Source organism: Xiphias gladius, chromosome 1 (assembly GCF_016859285.1).
Source record: "Xiphias gladius isolate SHS-SW01 ecotype Sanya breed wild chromosome 1, ASM1685928v1, whole genome shotgun sequence".
Taxonomy (NCBI): Eukaryota; Metazoa; Chordata; class Actinopteri; order Istiophoriformes; family Xiphiidae; genus Xiphias; species Xiphias gladius.
In genome coordinates, this window is record NC_053400.1 from 8,487,333 (window position 1) to 8,508,704 (window position 21,372).

Genomic DNA, 21,372 nt, shown 5'->3' on the forward strand with positions numbered 1-21,372 from the left:
TCATGGTTACTGGAATGTGAGAAATTATGGTTATACTAAGATGTCTAGGTTTATAATCTTCATAAAACAGTGCCCTCCCGTGGTGTATGGACCACACAAAAGACAACAAGTATAATAACAAAAAGATGTTGCTGTGGATGTTTTTATAGACGTTGTCAATGCTTCACTTCCTCCCTGTGTGTTTCTGTGTGTATCGGTAGATTTTGGCATGACCAGAGATATCTATGAGACAGATTACTACCGCAAAGGTGGTAAAGGTTTGCTTCCTGTCCGATGGATGTCACCCGAGTCTCTGAAGGATGGAGTCTTCACCACTAACTCTGATGTCTGGTAAGCAGGCAAACACAAACACATGTGGCGACTTCATTCTCTGTGTTTACTGATTCCAAAACAAGTCTGCTGATTATAATTGTGATAATGGAAGACGCACGTATTTACGCCTTCCCTCTTTCCATCGGTATAGGTCGTTTGGGGTTGTATTGTGGGAGATTGCCACTCTGGCAGAGCAGCCCTACCAGGGTCTGTCCAATGAGCAGGTGCTCCGATTTGTCATGGAGGGAGGGCTGCTGGAGAAACCACAGAACTGCCCTGACATGCTGTAAGAGACAAACTCACCTACACTTCACTGCAGATTAACACATCAGCAAACTACCATCAACAATATGCTCTTATCTTCCTGTCTGTCTGTTTATCATATTTTCTTCTAATTTGCTAGTTCAATTCTAAGTGACTACTGTTTATTCACACAAACAGTGAAGCAGTTCTGATGCCCTTCAGCCTGTGGTCCTTGGGATTTCCATTCCACAGCCCGTCTGTTTGTCACTGTGTGCTCTTATGTTCTCCATGATGTGTTTGTTCTTAATGTGAAACAGCCCAAGTCTAAACCCACATCAAAACAGTTGTGAGCGTAGCGGACAAATTTGGCCTGTGATCACAAAACATTGAGGATGCATCAGATGGTGGAGTCATGAGGAGAACAAATGTGAAGCCACAAGTTTCCTGTGGGAATAATGACAATGGCTTACTTTCAAAATCCAATTTCTGTCAATGAGCAAGTTCTGTCACAGCAACCATTTTAAAATATGTTGTCCAAGAATGTATTCTTAAACAGCCCCATAAAAACAGTCATATTCAATGCACTGTGCTATTATACAATATATGATTGTGCACTATGGCATAATTGGTAACTTTGCATTAGATTTTGACATCTCTGTCAACTCTAATAGCATATATAGTATCCAATGTGCACATATTAATAGTTCATTCATTTGTAAAAAAAAATATATATACTTATTCGTCTTCATGCGAAGTGTTGTACTTTAACTGTGGAGCTACAGCTAGCAGCCGGTTAGCTTAGCTTAGCACAAAGACTGGAAATGGGGAAATAGCCAGCCTAGCTTTGTCCAAAGGTAAAATAATCCACTTACCAATGCCTCGAAAGCTCAATATTTGCCATGTTATAGGTTGTTTGCTTAATCGTTCAAAAACCAAAAGTGTAAAAATAAAACAAATAATGAAACACATGGTGGGGTTTTTTTTGCTAAGCTAACCAGATGCTGGCTTAAGTAAACCTCTTGGCAAGAAAGCAAATAAGCGTTTTTCTCTAATGTAGAACTGTCTTTAATTTTGCTTGCTGTCGCTGTACTCCAACAAAAAATAACATCTTAATGATAATCCTACAGCACAACCAAGAATTATCTGTCTTATCAGTACACATTATTATACAATTGTACTGAAAGTCCAACTTTTAATCACAGATGAAATGTTGTGTCACAGAAAACAGGCTAACCATCTAGCCATTTTAGCAACAGAAAGCAAACATTCAGTGAAACAGTACTGGCTTGTCAGTAGGAAGGCACAGCTCCTCTGGATAGAATCATTACTACAGGACACGTTGATGCGGACTGAGCTAACCTGTGTATGTATGTGTGTGTATAGGTTTGAACTGATGCGAATGTGTTGGCAGTACAACCCTAAAATGCGTCCATCCTTTGTGGAGATCATCAGCAGCATAAAGGATGAGCTGGAACCGTCTTTCAAAGAGGTTAGTTTCTTCTACAGTGCTGATAACAAGCCAACCGACGATCCGCAGGTCCACCTGGACAAAATGGACAACATTGATGACGTTCCTATGGACCCCCCTTCTTCCACACAGCCACAGCAATCCCCAGTCCACCAACAGACCCCACCTTCCCCGGGCTCAGAGGCTCCACCCGCCCCCTCGCTAAGCCCCAGCTCCCCATCCTCTCCCTGTACATCGACTGCTGCCATGGACAAGCAGGCCTCTGGCCAGCAGGCAGCCAATGGGCTGTCGGGTCCGAGCCTTGCAGCAGGGTCAGGACTCGGGACAGGCACAGGCGTCACGATGAGGCCATCTCTGGAGGAACTGCCGCCATACGCACACATGAACGGAGGACGCAAAAACGAACGTGCCATGCCTCTCCCACAATCCTCTGCCTGCTGATTGGACAGCGACACCCACCAGACTGCAAACCCTGCCGCCTGCTGCTCTGCAGAACCTGATGTCACAATGGGTGGGATCTTTGGTTTTCTTTTTCTTTTTTTCTTTTTTTTTTAGATAAAATACAGCAAAACCATGTCTACCAGCTGGGTGTGGCTACTCAGTGAGGAGCAAAGGCTCACAGGAAGGTGGAGAACACTGTCAGTTAGTTCATTTTCTGCTGTAACTCCACACACTTTTTTTCATATTGTTCTGCTTTTGGTTTCTACCAGCTGGCTGTCAGATGTGACACTGCCCTTGCTGCTGAGTGGGAAGACCAAAAAAAAAAACGGTAAAAGAAAGAAAAAAAAAAATTAAAATCATTTGGGGGAGCTCTCTTTCTCTCTCTCTTTATGGATGAACTTATTCTGAACTTATTTTATAAATTGTCGTTTGTTACTTTTTTATATGTATTTTCCAAATGGAGAAACAAAATGTGTAGGCCTTTATAAATGACCGGCGTTTTGGTCGCTTTTGGGCGGGCATTATGGTGAAACTGTTAAGCATATCTAATGAAGAAGAGGTCAGTGTCTCCGTTGGTCGTTCAGTCGTCTTGTTGCTCTGCAGGCTGAGTGTCAGCGTAATGCCAGGTCAACAGCCAATCCGCTAAAACTAACAACCAGAGAGAGAAAGGTCAAATCTGCCAAATTTGTTGCCAAAATTGTACTTTTTGTCAAATTATCTCTTCTCCAACACACCGGATTAAAAATGTAAGCAAAACAAAAGCACTTTGATCTGCCACCACACTGTTCTAAAATCTGTGATCAAACATCCCTCTAAAGTCGTTCACCACTCCTCTATTGCTGTTTGATATCTACAGCTACTGTGCTCTATCAAATTGACATCATAGACCTTGGCTGTATCAATTTATCTGAAATTGAGCCACATCCTGTCACAAAGTGCTGTTTCGTTACGGTTAAACCGCCAAATCCAGTCAATAAAATAAATCAAGGACTGCGGAGGGAAACGCATAAAGAGGAAAACAAATATGAACACTAAATCTACGACGTCTCTCAATCGGGGTTTGCTCCGTGTTCAGAGGCATCCTTGTTGTATACAAACAGGTATTTTTTTAGACTAGTCATTAGTCTCAACATTTACAACATCTCTACATGGGCAGAGCATTTATGTACACACCAGTTGTTTGTGTCACTTTTCTAACTTTTATATGGTTGGAGACATTTATCATGTACAGAAAGAAGCTGCTATTCCTTATTTCTCTTGTGGTTGTAATATAGTTAATATCTATATATAAAAAGAGAAAAATCTCCTTCAGGTTGGATCTACGAACGTTTCCACTACAGTCCATTTTTTTAATGCTTGTAATTGTGTAAAGTGTATCTGAGCTAGTTTCGTTTCTGTGTTTGCATAAAAGGTACGACAAATTGCCTTGTGTTTTGAAACACCGGTAAAGTCCCCTCCCATCTGACTAGAGGACAGTGATGGTGCCAGTGACCATCGATGTTCTCGTGTTCTCTCGGGACACCTTCGACCTCTGTCCTCTAGGGTTTGGACTAAACCACCTCTACCCACCATCATACTCAGAGGTCAGGTGTCACTGCTGAGTCCCAACTAAATCTCAGGTCAAAGAGAAAAGTTAAATCCTTTTCTACTTTCTTTTTTGTGCTGTCATGCCCAGAGACATCCTGTCTGGTGTGTGTCTGATTCTATGTCCCTCTGACTCTTTTATTGCATTTTCTTTGATCATTAGACAAGAGCAGTGTTTCTTACATCAGTCTGAAACCAGAATGGGGTTTTTCTAGTTTTGAATGGGTCCTTTCACTTATTGTATGGAGCCCCAATACTGACAAAATGTAGTAAAAGGTGAAAATCAGAAAAGGCAAAAATATCAGTAACATCGGTAAATAATATTGTTAGTTAAATAATTGAAATGGAGCATAAAAGGAAACATAATTTTTTTTTATTTTTTTTTTTCTTTTTAATGTCCCACCAGTTGGTTAAAATACAAAAAGCTTTTTATGGTTTTTCTTTACCCTCAGTCAGTGGATAAAATAAATTAAAACTTAATTCATATTACTTCTTTATTTTTATCCTAAGTTTTCCTTCTTTTCAGGGTCTTACTGCAGCTTGTATCATTTCTCTGCTCATTTAATTGTTTTCCACACGCAGCATTGGTTTGGCACTAAAGCATTTTAGCCAACACCCAAATGCTAACAGAGTTAGCTGGCTAATGCTACTTAAAGCTTTTTAGTTTAGTTTGTTTATTACAAGAAAGGGGTCATTAAATGACATGCTGCTTCAAAAATGTCAAGGATAACATGAAAAAAGTCAGAGACTTAATTCCATTTTAGTCTTTGATGAAGGCAAGAGTACTTCACTTGAAGATGAAGATAGTGTTATGAAAATAAAAGCATGTTGTCTTCCAAGTAGTGTTAGCTAACTAACTTTGTTAGCATAGTTTTCTGACAAACGCTAGCTGCAGCTAGGTTGCTAGCTGAAGGGGGCTTTAGCCAGACAGTCCTCTCAATTGCTCAAATGATGTTACACATACATACAAACCCAGGAACAATTATATTATACATGGACACAGCAATATTTTTTATAATACTAGGAAAATAGGAAATGTGTTAAGGAGATTGGAAGTGTTGTAAAGGTATGAGCAAGTGAACAATAAATAGAGGGTAAGTATTAACACACATACTTCCTTTTACTCTCCATTTTAATTATTTAGATCGGTATTATTTATTGATGAGTTCAGTTTTTGACTTTTCATTTTATTAGATTTTGTCAGTTTCAGGGTACCATAGATTTGTGCTGTGTATTAACACTGGGTTCAAGGTACAAAGTAAATGCAAAATAAGAATTTATTTAACGTTGCAGCGAGTCTTAACATCTTATTTTTCTGAAGGCAAGTGCAAAAAAACCTCTGTTGGATAATTTCACTTCCTGCTAATCATCGTCTCTCTTGAATCAAGGGTGCTGCTGGAGTAATCCATATTATTTATCTTTTTTCAACATATTAACATGCTTGTAGAAGATTGCTGAAGTTAAATTGGGTTGAGAAATAAGTGGAATTATCTAACAGCACAGAGAGAATTTTTAAAATGCTTTAGGAAAAATAAGATTTCACAACTAAAAGGATTCACAGGAGGATCAAATGCTGATAAAGCTGTACTCCTGGACATGTTCTTTTATTAGAATACTACATTTCAATTCAACAACACACATTCGGTCGGGGAACTAACTGTATCTGGAGACCCCTGTGTTGAACTACATCAGCTTTATCAAGGTTTACTGAAGAAACCCATCACACTAAAATCTGAAAATGAGTATGATCAGAGAGGACCACATGGAATAGATTTTAAAAGCTCTTTAACCTCAAAAAGTTGCATTTGGATTCCCAGCCCAGATGTTTCTTGGTTATTTATGTTACTTTTTTGTGAAGTGTAAATCACTGTACAAATTCCCCACAAGTTTTGTTTTTTCCTCCTGATATTTTGATGTTCTTTTGCTAGTTTGGGGGAAGGTTTTGTTATTATTCCTTCAACCATCCATCTACCTCACTTCGTTTTTTCTTTTTCAATCTATATACATGTACAGAAAAAAAAAAAAAAAAACATCTCATCCCTGTTGTCCGCCTGTAATGACGGGCTTACTGAGTGCTGTTAATATGGTTAAATTCAAACCACAAACCAAACCATCCTGGGGGAGGGGGGAGGGAGGGGAGTGCAAAAGGCAAAACTATTTTACAGATGATCATCAAATCGTTCAGGCTCCTAGTAGATTACAACAGCTGCTGGTGAAATTTGGGTCAAATCGATCATATAGGGAAGAGTTCCAACTAAGAATGATAAGTCTTAGTAGCTGTGATGATAACATTTTCTGCTTTGCTGTGAGAGGAGCTGTTAGGAACCTGGAAGAAGGAAGGAAGTGCAGTCCTGCCGTGAGAGGCTGTGGTGTGTTCTTATCCTGTTGTTAAAACCCCCTGACCTCCTCCCCTTTCCCTTCTCCACACTCTCCTCTCCCTCACCTCCTCTCATTGTTCTGTTTTCAAACCTACAGTCTGAAGTCTGGCCCCAGTTTGTGGCTCTCATGCATTGCCATTGTATTACTACATGCATCTGTTTTTTTGTTTGTTTTTGTTTTTTGTTTTTGTTTTGGGGGTTTTTGTTCTGTTTTTCTCTTTTCTCCAAAAAATGAAAAATCCTGATGAAAAACCCAGATGGTCATTTGACAACACTACCCGCTGTTCTAAAGGTCTTTTCAGAATATTCAAACACTCTTCTGACCATCTTGATGAAAAAATGCTCTGTCTGCTGCATGACAAGAAAAAGATGTTAAACCCATTTCCTACACTGCAACTGTATTTCCTATCCCGGTGGCCGGTTAAAAAGGCATATCTCCTTGCTTGCTTTGCACAACAAAATGTTAACAGATATTATTTTGTATGGAAATGTAAAATAATACAATATAACATAAATATAGACAAATATAAAATGTATTTTTTTTGCTGTACAAATTCAGGATCGACATACAGTCATTTCTAGCTACCATGTTTGTGTTGATTCGGAAACAGTCGTGTAAGTTTAAGAAACAGGTTAAATGTTTTTATTTTAATTGTTTATTTTTTTCATGCTGCAGTCAGAATATTTTTTTTCATCCAGATGGTTAGAGGAGTCTTTGAGGATTCTTAGGAATTGAATTGGACGCATGCATATACAGGACTGCAGCTTGACAGCCAGCTCTTTCTTTTCTCTTTTCAGTGTGATAGTTTAAATCTGTGACCTCCTCACAGCATTTCACTACATATAGAGAACAATTATGGCAATTGTGAGTGTGAGGGTGAGCAATGTGTGACTGCTAAAAGGGATGGAGCCTCTTCTGGTGACTTGGTTGTCTAGTTTGGGACAGTTTACACTGGTTAATTTTCAGCACAACACACAGATTACTGCTGCAAGTATGTGTTGGGGGGAACAAATAATTACCTGACAGGTTAATCTGCATTCCCACATACTCAGAGGAGCTTTAATGTCTCCGGAAAGCTGTTTGTTTCTTGTCATTGATGAGTGAAGCCATGTGCAGCACCAGTAGAAGGAAGTCACCGATGACTGTACTGGTTGCCATGGAAACACCTCTGGTAACCAAGGAGCTAGTTAATGATGTTTTTCTGTATTTCTTCCTCTTCGTGTGCTGGTTGACAGGATACTCTTGAGGTTTTTGTTTTGTTTTTTGTTTTGTTTTTTTAGTAGCATTACAGGACTTTGGAGCTGTTCCTTGTGCCTAGATCTGTTGCTATGGTGATCGTAATCCCAGTAAAGAGTATCCTCACTGTTCTCTTTTTTTTTTTTGTCAGTCTTCTTCCCACCCTAAAGAGGCAGGTTTGCAATTTCAGGCTGGGAGTCTCAGTGATGTGGGTTCTGGCCTAGAGTCCTCTGGCCCAGTCTGACCACAGCAGACTAATCACAGTGGTGGTCTAGTGCCAGTTTGTACTGACGTGATGAGGTCAGGATGGGAATTTCACTGTTTGTGGTCTGATTTTTGCCTCACTTTTACCACTGGAACACCTCACAAAGCGGACATAAAATTGAACAAATTTCTTCCTTTTTTTTTCTTTTTTCTTTTTTTGTTTTGTTTATTTTCTTACATTGATGGCCAATTTGTTACCAAGATTTTGATGTGTGTAAATTATTCATAGCCTTCCAACTCTTGCGTTTCCATTGAAATGATCTGTTAGACTAAGATTTCATTTTGGTTTTCTTTTGTACATGCTGTTGTAAGAATTTTTCCTGTTATCAACATAAGCTGAGTACTGGGAAAAATTATTGGCTGAAGGAAAAGAGAATGTCTGTTTCTCTGATTCTTTTTTTTCTACATGAGATTTAAGATGAATAAAAATGTATGCAAACTGTTTCGCTGCTTGTCTCTGGGAAGTGTGTATCATCTGTGCACTGGTGCTGCTATATTTAAACCATTGCTAGTGAAGGGCAAAATATCCAACCTTCATATTCAGTTTGTTTGGTAGTATCTGTGCAGTTCCTCACACTACATCATTACCGGTACAGAACAGTAGCCACACAGCTAAATACAAAACTGGATCCACGACAGAATGGTTTAAAGAGATACAGAGGGATATCCCAGGAGTCCAAAGAGTAACTGTCCTTTTACTTTATTATAACTGCAGTTCCAAGTTACTAATTTAGAAAATAAATATAAAGTAATTACATAAAAACATGATGTGTTAACTTCCCAGCTGTTAGACCACATAAATCAATGTATTTTTTACACATTTTACAAATTGGAAAAATAAGGCATATTTTCCAAATTTGTTTTGACCCTTTTTGGTATTTACAGTTCATTCAGAAAGTATGTGATATTTTAGTTTTGCAAAAATGTCTAAAACTGTTTTCACTTTCTCATTATACGGTCTTCAGTGTAGGTTTATGAGGGGAAAAATTAAATGATTTTAGCATAAGGCTGCAACATAACGTGGAAAAAAGGGAAGGGGTCTGAATACTTTCCGAATGTACTGTATCTGAATGTAGGAGTTTTGTTTTCATCATGTTTTCCCATTGTGGATTGCTAGAGGATTTAAGTACTTCCTTCACAACTGGAGGGAATATTTTTAAAAACAGTGAGTTGTTTTGGATTATCTGTGTATGTAATGGAGCTCTTGGGAGAAAGAAATCATACAGTTAGGTACACAAGTATTTGGAGAGTGACACAATTTTCATACTTTTGCCTCTGTACAGCACCACAATAGATTTGAAACGAAGCCATCAAGATGTGATTGAAGTGTAGACGACCAGCTTTAATTCAAGAGGTTTAACCAAAATATCACACTTACTGTTTAGGAATTGCGGCCATTTTATACATAGTTTCCCTTTTTCAGATGCTCAAAAGTAATTGGACAAACCAACATAAATATAAGGATTATTTTTAATACTTGGGTGAAAATCCTTTGCAGTCAATGACTACCTGAAGTGTGGACCCCTTGGACATCACCATATGCTGAGTTTCCTCCCTTGAGATGCTTTGCCAGGCCTTTACTGCAGCAGCCTTCAGTGGCTGCTTGTTTGTGGGTCTTTCTGCCCCCAGTTTTGTCTTCAGTAATTGAAAAGCAAGCTCAGTTGGGTTGAGATCATTTGACTGACTTGGCCATTGAAGAATCTTCCATTTCTTTGCCTTGAGAAGCTCTTGGGTTGTTTTTGCAATATGTTTTGGGTCATTATCCATCTGTACTGTGAAGCACCGTCCTAACAGTTTTGCATCATTTGGCTGAATCTCAGCAGATAGTGTGGCCATATACACTTCAGTATTCATCCTGCTACTTCTATCAGCAATCGCATTGTCAATAAACACCAATGACCCATTTTTATTGGCAGCCACACATGTCCATGCCATAACACTGCCTCCACCATGTTTGACAGGTGATGTGGTATGCTTTAGATCATGAGCTGTTCCTTTCCTTCTCCCATACTCTTCTCTTCCCATCATTCTGGTACAAGACAGTCTAGGTTTCATCTGTCCAAAGACTCTTGTTCCAGAGCTGGGCAGGCTTTTTTACATGTTTTCTGGCCAAGGCTAATCTGGCCTTTCTGTTCTTGAGTGTTACCAGTGGTTTCCACCTTGTGGTAAAAACTCTGTACTTGCATTCATGAAGGCGTCTCTTGATTGTAGACTTTGACAATGATACGCCTGCCTGCCTGGGTTCTTGATCTGGCCAGATGTTGTGAATGGGTTTTTCTTCACCAAGGAAAGAATTCTGTGATCATCCACTTCAGTTGTCTTCTGTGGTCTTCTTGCTGAGCTCACCAGTGCGTTCCTTCTTTTTAAGAATGTACCAAATTGTTGATTTGGCCACTCCTAAAGTTTCTGCCATTGGTCTGATGGGTTTGTTTTGTTTTTTTCAGCCTAATGATGGCGTCCATCATTTGTATCAACAGTTCTTTGGACCGCATATTCAGAGTTCCCATGAACAACTACCAAGGGCAAATTCAACACTTGGAAACATCTCCAGGCCCTTTTTTCTGCTCAATTTGAACCTCTTGAATTAAAGCTGAAAGGCTTTTCTTCATCTACTTATGGGCCTAACTGTATACTATGAAGAAACAAGATGGACTGAAGAAACTGGTACTCTGCAATTTATCAGGGGATATTTTTTGTAATAATTATTGCTCTAGGCTATAACAAAATTTAAATAATCTTACTGTGTATTAGATTAGTCAATCTGTCACTCAACAATGATATGAAGGCAGTGGTGGAAGAAGTACTGAGATCTTCCACTTAAGTAAAAATCAAATAACTCAATGTAAAAATAAATGTCATGCACATACTCTATAAAGGTTGTGTAAAGCTTTCAATATACAGTCTTGTGATCACTAGTTGATGGCTAGCAGTCAAAATGTGCATGTTGAGAGGTACAGAAATATTACCAGCAAGATGTTCTCAAAGTATCAAAAGTAAAAGTTCTCTTTAAATACTATTACCAATGCAGTATCCAGATAGATAGATAGATAGATTACTTCATTAGTCTCAAGAGGGAAATTGCAACGTTGCCACTTTAATTAACCATAAAAATAAAATAAAAGATGGGAGATTTTCTTTGCTTTTATTTTGTTTTAATTAAGCAGCAGTTCGATGCAGTAGGTGGTCTGTGGTGAGTTAACTTTTCTCCGAAATCTAGTGGAGTAAAAGTGTAAAGTACCGCAAAATTGCACTTGAGTAAACGTGCTTCTTTCCACTACGGTATGAGGGATGTTGAGATGATGCAGTGTAACGATGTAACAGCCGGTGGCAGCAAAACACCAGCAGTGTCCTTAGAAAGAGAAGAAGAAGCCGGGCAGCGAACTTTGACCTGAGCGGGGCCGATGACGTCATACGTTGTTTACGACAGAACAGTGTTGTTGCTCAACAACCCTTTACGTTGCTAGCTTAATGTCGTTGTACACATACACATTTAGCAATAGTTAGGTCCTTAGCGTATGTGGGAATTAAAGTGGAATGAAATAGGCCTCCACAATAAAGGTAAATAACTGCTTATCTTGTCGTTGAACGGAATGTGCTAATAGCAGCCATGTAGCTAGCATGCTAACGGTGCTGAGAATGACAGATAAAAACCCCCGACAGGCGAGCATAATGTCAGCTAGCTGAAGTTAGTCTGCATTGACATAACGCTAGCTACAGGCTACAGGGTCTGTTTGCAGTATCCTGCGCCTGACACTGACAACAGCATCTTCCCCGGGCTGCCATTGCTATCGAGCGAAATAACTAAATGTAACTATGAATGTGGACCGTTTCTGAAGGAGCCATTGACTCCTGCCGCAACATGGTTTTGTAAATATACAGAAGCAGGAATTAGAGTCAGTGCTTTCTTATCCTAGTCTGTTGTCAGTTGCAAACTGCTGTCTGATAATGCTCCTGTTCATCTGCTTTTCTTTCAGTAATGCCATAGAGGAAGGAGGCATTGCTAAGTCTTCTCCACCAGGGAGGAGAAGTCTCCCTAGAAATGGCAACTGAACTCCATGAGACTATATTCATGGCCAAGCAGGAGCGCCACAAAAACCTGTTTCTTAACTACAAAAACCTGAATATTTTCCCTGTAGAGCTACTGAAAGATGAGGGCCTGCAGTTTCTAGAGAGACTGTACATGAAGAGGAACTCACTCACTACACTGGTATCCACACAGTACATAATGCTTTTGTCGTGTCAGACATCAATGTTGCTGTTTATTGTTGTCTTGTGTGAACATAAATGCCTAACAGCATAACTCAAGACCTTTTCTCAAATGTAACAAGGTCTGTTAGTTCTTAAAAACATGCAGCGGTTTGCAGACCAGTTAGATTTACTGTTTTTTCCTGCTCTATCTCTCCCTCTCTATCAGCCTGACAATCTTGCTCAGAAGCTCCCAAATCTAATTGAACTGTGAGTACTCAGCTAAGCTGTGATTTTTGGTCAAATGATCATATTAATAATGCAGTTATTTGACAGCAGAGTTGTCACATTCCATGACAGTTTGCTACTGTGTTGTTATTATTGGCTGGTATAATAAGAAAGGTGGCTGGTGAATTTTACCAGTCCCTCAGATGCTGCGGCTGTGAACTGTATCTCTGACAGACTGTCACACTGGATGTATACCCAACAGTTGACACCAGAGCCTCACTGACAAGAAAATGAAAGGTTTCACACTACTGGTTAGCAGTAACCAAAGAGATTTCAAATAGTTTGGTCTATTCAAATAGTAACATTTATTTTTTTCCTTTTAAGGTATTTGCACTCAAACAACATAGTCATTATTCCTGAAGGTAAGTCCTCCATTATGTCGGGATAACATACCAGTGTCTACACTAATTTCTTCCTTTTTTTTTGTTAAGTAGCTTTCTTTTAACAGCTTTTGAATCCATTGCTGCTCTGCTTTTACAAGGTCTTTATGGCCAGAGACACAGTAATCAAATGCCTGTGCATGACTCTTATACTTGTGTATGCTTTCTATTTAAGTTGTTTACACAGTACTAAAACATGCATTAAAAATGATTCAATAATATGAAACATGGCAAGAATTATTTTCAAGTGAGATTACACAAGGGACTGCTAAAAACCTCTCAAAGTTTGAGAAGATCCAATGAAACTAAATGAGCAAACCAACAACCACAAGGAAAAATAAGATAAGATTCTCAGGCTGCAGAAATTATATGTAACGGAAACTGATTTATTAATACTGAGATGACATTCCATGATTTAGAATGGTACATTAGTAAGACCCTCAATAAAACAGAAAGCAAAAGAATTCAAACGAGAAATCTGAAGAGGAAGTCAGCCTGACAACTATCTTTTACTGGGTAGCCTTTGTTTGCATGTAAGACGAGTAAGAAGAACTTTGTTTGCTGAACATACAATAATAAAGGTGACTGTGGTTTTGATCCTCAGCTATTGGAAACCTGGCCAGGCTGCAGTCATTGGACCTCAGCAATAATGCCCTCCAGCTCCTCTGTCCAGAGATTGGCCGACTGAGGTCTCTGCGGCATCTGAGACTGTCCAATAACCAGCTGAAATGCCTTCCTCCAGGTAGAAACCAGTGGCTGTCTGCCCTGTTGTTATTCCAAATTGACTTCTTCAAGTGGAGTTCAACTTTACTTTGTCACTCTATTTATAAAAAACAAAGCTGAAATTAACTGGTACTGAAGAAATATTCACTACCAGTTATATAAAATCTGACAATGTCAGACCATACTTAAAAGCAAAAAGACAAAAACATGAGAAATTTAAAGTTTATGGTTGCATCAGAACATGAGTGCAATAAAACAATCTGAGTATGACTAAAGTGCATATAGCAGAGGAATAAGATAAAAGACAACATATAATAAATAGACAAGCAGCATCTTATATGTGTGGCACACCACACAGCCCACTAAATAAAAGATTTATATATAATACACAGCTTAAACTCAAGCAAATCGATTAACCTTTTATTTTTTAACAGCTCCCACTGTGGGGTACAAAGTCACGTTTGGCAATCTGCTCATTGACCTTTAATTTTCTGAGGTAAGAATACTAAGTCTAGTTGAGTTGCATTTTGTTTGCCAGCAGAGGGCAACAGAGACAGTCAAACTGAAAATGAGACCTAGAACAGCATCACTGTACTAAAGAACAATGTACTGACGGTATATTCTGTGTGTGATGCAAATACGTACAGAAACCATCATAACTAAGGCTAAAATCCAGATGATTTTGTTTAAGTTCATATTATTTTTGAGCATCAATAATCACAATTATTGTTCAACGTCACATTTTAATGTTATATTACAATACTTACTTTTCAAACCCAGTAGATTTTGTAGATAATTTGAAAACATTGGTGACATGTCAGAAATCCACTATTATTTATAGGAAAAGAAGCAAAACAGAAGTATAAAAAAATGCCTATCTACCCATGAAAGACTCAGCTGTTTATCACTTCCATGCAGACAGTTATGCTGTGTCCATACCAGTCACACTCTCAGTCAGACAGATATGTCCGCCCCCTGAATATCTTTAGCCTTTTGTTTGTCAAGGTCCTTGATGTGCCTTGAATGTTACCATTGCCATTTCAAGTCCAGTTTAGAAATCTGCAACAAGTGATCTTGTTCAAACCACTGTCTGATAACAACTGGTCAAAGGTGTTATCACAGCAACAGTCTGTCCAGCTGAATTTCTTTTTCAAGTGTCCTCAAGTGACTGAATCTTCTCACTCACTGTAAGTCAGCGTCAGCGAAAAAGACATTGAAATATAAATCAGATTTGGAAAGACTGATACAAGCTCTCCCTCCTTTTTTTTCTGATGCCTTCAGAGATCGGTGATCTGCAGGAACTGGAGACTCTGGACGTGTCAATGAATCAGCTGATGGCTCTACCGGATCGGCTTCACCGTTGCCTCTCTTTGCAGAATCTGACAGCGGACCACAACCTGCTGAGCCACGTTCCTCGCCAGCTCTGCTGGCTCCACCGCCTGAACCAGCTCTCCATGGCTGCTAACCGGCTGTCCTTTCTACCACTTGGTCCGTATATCCCCTTATCTGTGCGTTGCCATAGTGATGTAGATGTAGTGAGCAAGGCAATGTCAATATCTTTGTGTTTCAGATCTGGGCAGATCACGGGAGCTGCAGTTCGTGTTTGTGGACAACAATGGGGACTTAAAAGGCCTCCCCTCCTACTTGTATAACAAGGTCATCGGCTGCAGCGGGTAATACAGCTCCCCAAACAGCTAACTTGGAAAACTGCGTTTGGATTGAGTTAATTTAACTCATGTCAGTTCAGCTTGGTTTGATATAGAGCAGTATAAGTTAGTTGAGCCATGAAGAAATGCATGTTGTATATTATAATTTCAAAAAAAAAACAAAAAAAAAACAGCCTAGGGACTATATCTACATGTGTGTTGCTCCTGTACAGGTGCGGTGTGTCATCACAAGTGTTGGAAGGTGACCTAGGTGCATTGCCGGGTGAGGCGCTGAGTGAGGCTCTGGTCGGGCTGCCGGCTGAAGTGAAAGTGGTGGGCTCAGAGACGGATAACGTGGTTCCCCTGGAGGAGCTCTCCATGAGGACTCTGCACCGCATCTACCACCATCGCCCAACAGGTGGGGAGTAATGGCACACTCTGTATTCCTCTATCTTCACTACACTGGCCAATATGAAAGTGTGGATGCGTATGAGTGTAAAGCAGAGTGCGACTAAGAAACATCAAAAAATAAAATGGCAAGTAAATGGTATGCTAAGGAATAGGAGCTGTGTGTTGAAGCAATCTTTTACGAATACTTCCTGCACTGTTGTGTTTGTAGACCTCAACTTGCTGCCCCCCATCACCCTTCCAAAGAGCCTGCTGGATCTGTTGCAGTTCCCCCTGGGTCACTGTCACCGCTGCAGCCAAGCCATGTTCACCATCATCTACCCCAAACTCTTCCCCCTCCGCGACACCGCCCTGGCAGGAGTGCACCGCAGGTTAGAACAATCACACCTCCATTCCCTTCCAGCATTGCCTGCAAATAACTACAAATTTTGTTTTGTATTCTCAAATGAATTCTTCTCAAATCAACACATATTCTCCTCTCTCTCACACTTTTCCCTCACTTCTTTCCTCTTTAGGACGACTGTGAGTTTTGTGGCCTACTGCTGCACCAGTCACTGCCTCCGGACTTTTGACCTCCAGGGCTGACATCACTTTCTTCACCCTGTAAATATTCGAAGCAGAAGCTGATGATTGGTTTCCAGAACGTGACGGATAAGGGCTTGTTATTCGTGTGGATATTGAAGGTCTGTGCTGCGACAGTGCAGGAGCTCTGTGCTTGATTGACATTACTAAGAACCACAAAGAAGCAGCCTCTGTGGATGTTGGGTGGGTCTGATGATGGGCACAGGGCTTGTTGAGCAATGTTTCAACACTCTGTAGACGAAGACCCAAACCTACATGGTGCTTCTGTTTAGAGTCTAACCATCTTGAGGGTAAGGTAAGGGTCAACAAAATAACTACTACGTTTGAGCAGTGCACCACTGTGCTTATTCAATGAGATCTGTCTAGAAATTAACATTATTAGACATGAAGTAACTATAAACCCTTACTCACAAATGGGCACTTTTTAAGAGCCAGCACTGTCTGGTATTGTGAAATCAGTCATTTTTCATGCAGAAGTTTTTTGCAGCAGACACATCCCATTGATTGTGGAGTCATCTTCGAGGTATTAACTTTTGTAATATGGTTTATTTCACTGATTTACTCAAGAACATTTGAAGGGTTGTGATTTGAAACAACGTGTATCTATTTGATAGGTGTCATTTTCAGCAACAGAGAAGACCTGACCACACTGACTTTCCAACAGAAGCCGTGTGTCTTTGAGCAGGACACTCAAATCTCACAGGGCATCACATTCAGTAAATACTTAAAATGGAAAAAAAGTGGAAATGGAAAAGTGTGTCAACACGACATACTTTATGTGGTTAATTATTAATTATTCTGGATTAATTTTCCAGAATCTTGGTACTAGTAAGTAAAATGAGTCAAAGATTAGTTTCACATATTTGTTAAAAAGGTACCATAATTTTGTCACTTTATATTGTTAGTCATAATTTAAGGCAGGTATCCAGTTTTGGATCCAAAATTCCATGTAATCAACATGTTAAAATCTAATGTGTTTTTTTCATTACCTGCATTAAACTTAAATATCACTCTGTAAAAATTCAAGTACCCCGAATGGTCAAATCACCCATTTAAGTTTTCTGTCATTGTCTAAAGAAATGAGGTTTGTACACCTCAGAGGCACTGTGTGATTCTCTTGTTGGACTGACGCTTGTGTGTTAATGTTCATTACTATGTTGTACAGTTGTAAGTTATCATTTGTTTTGATTGTGTTGCATTTTGCAGTAAATGCTGACTGATGTTTGACTTTCGGTGAATTCGTACCTTTTTTACACCACAGTTTGTCACAGGTTTTGCATGGAAAGTTGTTAACGTAGCTGTTTTTGCATCATATGATCAAAGGTGGGATATGTTTGCATATTTCCACTCAGAACACTTATGTCAAGACATTTTCATTCAAATACATTTCTTGGTTTAGCATTCACCATCACCAGTGGCGGTCACGCAATGATTCAAACCTACCACAGATCACAGGGGTTTCGTTTTTTTTCTCCTTAACACCTCCGATGCGCTTACTCTTGGTTACGGCAAATATGTCTGTTTGAAATAAATACAACAAGAGCTTCTTACTAACAACTACAGCTTCTTGGCTTGGCGGTGATGTTACTGTAAACTGTCAATACTGTAATTAGAAGATGTTGTGCCAAATAGCCCCGAGCCACACTTGGCACTGGAGCTTTGCTTGACCCCTGAGTCAGTCTTTTCCTCTTCCATACCAGCTAGCTTCTTCAGTACATGTACAAAAAACAATCGTCTGGGTAGCCTCCTTTATGTTGTCAATCACCTTCAATAGTTCTTTGAGCTACAGGATGATTTTTCCAAAGACACAAGAATGAAAAATCCGTAGTCAAGCCACAGTGGCTCTGTTGGTCAGTCTGGAAAAGCACAACAGCCTTAACCTCAAATGTACAAAAAAATGCAAAGACCAAACCGAGGTACTCTTCTGGAGACGTTTTGTAAACCTTCTTTGAAGGTGTTAAATTTAGCGCTCGACGGTCATGTCATACTTAATGACAAAACTATAAACAAAAAAGGTTTTACTTGGATTATAGTAAAATTTCTGGCATGGTGACATAGACAGGGCTCCAATGTCCAACGTTTTGGGGGAATTCATGTTAAATGTGTCTCAGCTATCTTTTATCGAGGCAGGACAACTAAGAGCACAACCTTGCTGGTCGCTGAAGGTGCTTTGAAAAAGAAAGACCACTTGGAGCCTAAATAAAGTATGTATATAAGTGATAACAGGGTTGTGGGGGGTGGAGCAGAAAGCCGAGCGGCTCCATTACCGGGATCGATGGTGTGTTCAGTTGGGTGTGAGACCATGGCCCTCTCTGGCTGCCCTCCCTCTGGGACTATCACATCTCTGATGGCTGCACATTTGAAAGAACACATGAGCAGACTGCATGTTCATATAAAAACATAGGCTATACACACACAAAACAAGAGGAAAGGCTACAGAAACACACATCTGCAGCCAAAAGGAGGGCCGGAAAGAAGCAAACACACTAACCAACAAGTAACAACAGCCGATGTTACCCAGGGAAAGAACATGTGATCAGACATACGGTATGTTGTTCAGCAGGGAGCAATATAAGCTGACAAACACCAGCACCACCTGATCATGCGAGTCCAGGAGAAACGTTCAAAACAACTGCGCACATGAAGGAAACATAAAATTGAAGAAGGGAGATAAAGATTTTTTTTTTTTAATCTTGAAAGGAGCCACACATTTTAAGACACATTTTGTTAGTTAACGCTATTAAGATGCATAAAAGGTAGATACAGATCAACCATTTATCTGTTACTTTCATCTAACTATTTCGACCATTGACTGAAACTATTAGTTACTCAAGCCGTTTATCTGCTATTAATAATGTATCGCCGCAGTATGTCTCAGGGTGCATCGGTTTTAGGAGAAGCATGAACTAGCTGTACACTAACTGCTCCCTGCTAAATCGCTCTTACTCGAGCCCGTATTATGAGGCACTGTGTGGCATTTGGATACATCATGCAATACCAGAATAATTTCCTGTGGTGAGTCAGGCAGGGCAGAGTGTGGGGGGTGGGGGTGGGGTGGGGGGATTAATAGGCTAAGCGACTCACTATAGTGCTGTTCAGTCTACTATAGATAATACGGACCAGGAAATGTCACATCATGAATACAAAATAACAGTTTTGTCTATTTTATTATTATTTTTTTTTAAACTTTTGATCACCTATTTGAATCTACCAGCCTAACGGTCTGTTTTCTGCCCAAACTCTGGTGATTGAGAGTTTTATTCCCACGCCGATGTCTGATAATAAATGCACTGCAGTATTCGCTCAGAATACTGGTGAGTTCTTCATTCCCATCTCTGCCACCGGTGAGCACAATGTGTTAAATGGATCTTTAAAAAAAAGTGAAGATTTATTCAGGAGAGTCTTCTGGGGCCTTGTCGGAGCTCTTCTCTGCTCGTAATTTACAGTTAATCTATCACTGGCCTCTGGCAGAGTAACAGCCTTACCATGTGTAACACATGAAAGAAATCAATCTCAAATGAATGGCTTTTTACTCGATGGAGTGTGTTGTGCATAAATTTGCAGTCAATCATTTTGAAAGCGCAGCACCCAGGGAGAGAAATCAGTCCTGCTCCAAACAGTGGCAGCAGAGTGGGATTGATTGTGCTCAGACTGATCGCTATTGGATCCTCAGTTTGGGAGTGAGGTCTTAAATGGTTTCTTCAATGAGCTGGTAATGATCAGAGCCACGCTTGGGACAAGCAAACCCATCACCTGTTAAGATCCAATCCACTGTTGATCTGACTTCTCTTATCAGACCTGGAAAGCTCACCAGATCTACTGCTGTGAAAAAATATCTGTACTTTTTTTTTTGAAAGAACAAGTGGTGGAGGAGACCTCTCCACGTAGCAGTGATGAGCATTCAGCATTCAAAAGAGTGAAATGACAGGTGACGGTGAGGTGAGACAGACAGAGCGGAGGAGGAGAAAGATGATATCATAGCCTGTACATCTGCTCATCTCCCCTTCATGTTTCCACAGCATTTTCTTTCTCAGTCTTAAATGACTTCTCCGACAGGATCCCTCCAGAGTTATGGAAATAAACAAGGCACCATGTTTCAAACCCCTGACCTCCTCAATACAGCTTGGAAATAAGAAATACTGCGATAGTGTCCATGTGTGTGTGTGTGTGTGTGTGTGTGTGTGTGTGTGTGTGTGTCTTTGTGTGTCTTTGTGTGTTTCGTCCAAGAATGGATCCACATGTGCAGTCGTGTCAGTTTAAGAAGACATCAGTGTACGGTATAGGGTCCCAACAGGCTATTTTCTGCAGACAAATGGGGAGAAGGTCAGATGTGTGAAGAGGACGGACTGGAGAAAGTGAAAGAGGACTGCACACACTGACTCTCTGTATCTCTTTGTCTATCTCTGTCTCAGTCTCAGTAGAACACCAGATTTGTTGTATCTCTGTAATAGAAGCGGCCATTTGCACTGACACAATCTTATTTTTTTAATTGAAAGTTTTAATTTGCTCTTTAATTTACTCACCACACTTTCTAAATAGTAAACACACACACACAGAGGCTAAAGCACCATAAATGAACATCAGTATCAATCAGTGATCAATAGCCATAGCTCAGGGTCCGGGGGCCAGCCTAGTAGCCAACATGCCTTTGAAGGGGGCTGCGCTGCGCCAACTTATATCTACTATCTCTGACGTCAGAGGGCGCGGCCATTTTGTGAGCACCGTCAAATTGAACACAATTAGGCAGGAAGCTACAAGACTCAACCAACAAATTAAAAGCGTCCAAAAGTTGAAAAGACTTAAAAAAATATATAAATATAGATGTATTAATTGCGTTTAAAAGAACAATGTAATTATCATTACATTTTAATAACAATATTAATATCTATTTTATTGAACTATTTTTAGGGTGGATGCTCTTGTTGTTGAAAAGTTTTGAGAGGGGGAATTTTCCAACACTCCTATTTTTGTTTTGTTTTGTTTTGGGCCGTTTTGTTTTTACTGTAGTTTTGAATTTTTCCTGAGGGATATTTGAACATGTCTGTTCGAGGACTGTGTCTGAGTGGGTTGGTGTTGAGGCGGGTTGACTGAATTTACAGATGTGTCGGTTTTTCCGACATGGCCGGAGGACGCATTTGAATTATGGCCGCTGTTCGGGAAGGAGCTGGCAAGGGTTTGACGGAGGAGCAGGACGTGCCTGCCTGTCCTGCTGCTGCTGGGGTGACCATGTCTC

General features: G+C 40.0%; 2 protein-coding genes across 2 annotated transcripts in view; both read left to right on the forward strand.

The window, feature by feature from the left end:
- LOC120790593 (insulin-like growth factor 1 receptor) overlaps nt 1-4,396 on the forward strand; it is a 44,608-nt gene extending 40,212 nt beyond the window's left edge. The window contains exons 20-22 of the mRNA XM_040128305.1: nt 201-330; nt 464-598; nt 1,939-4,396. Of these exons, the coding sequence (XP_039984239.1) occupies nt 201-330; nt 464-598; nt 1,939-2,464 (791 nt within the window). The 3' untranslated portion in view covers nt 2,465-4,396. The remainder of the gene's footprint in view (nt 1-200; nt 331-463; nt 599-1,938) is intronic.
- Nucleotides 4,397-11,292: 6,896 nt separating this feature from the next.
- On the forward strand, nt 11,293-17,366 carry lrrc28 (leucine rich repeat containing 28). Its single transcript, XM_040138180.1, has 10 exons — nt 11,293-11,485; nt 11,902-12,134; nt 12,342-12,382; nt 12,725-12,762; nt 13,385-13,522; nt 14,785-14,991; nt 15,074-15,176; nt 15,383-15,567; nt 15,769-15,928; nt 16,073-17,366. The coding sequence occupies exons 2-10, from the start codon at nt 11,967-11,969 to the stop codon at nt 16,140-16,142; spliced, it is 1,110 nt and encodes a 369-aa protein (XP_039994114.1). The 5' UTR covers nt 11,293-11,485; nt 11,902-11,966; the 3' UTR covers nt 16,143-17,366.
- The last annotated feature ends 4,006 nt before the right edge of the window (nt 17,367-21,372 follow it).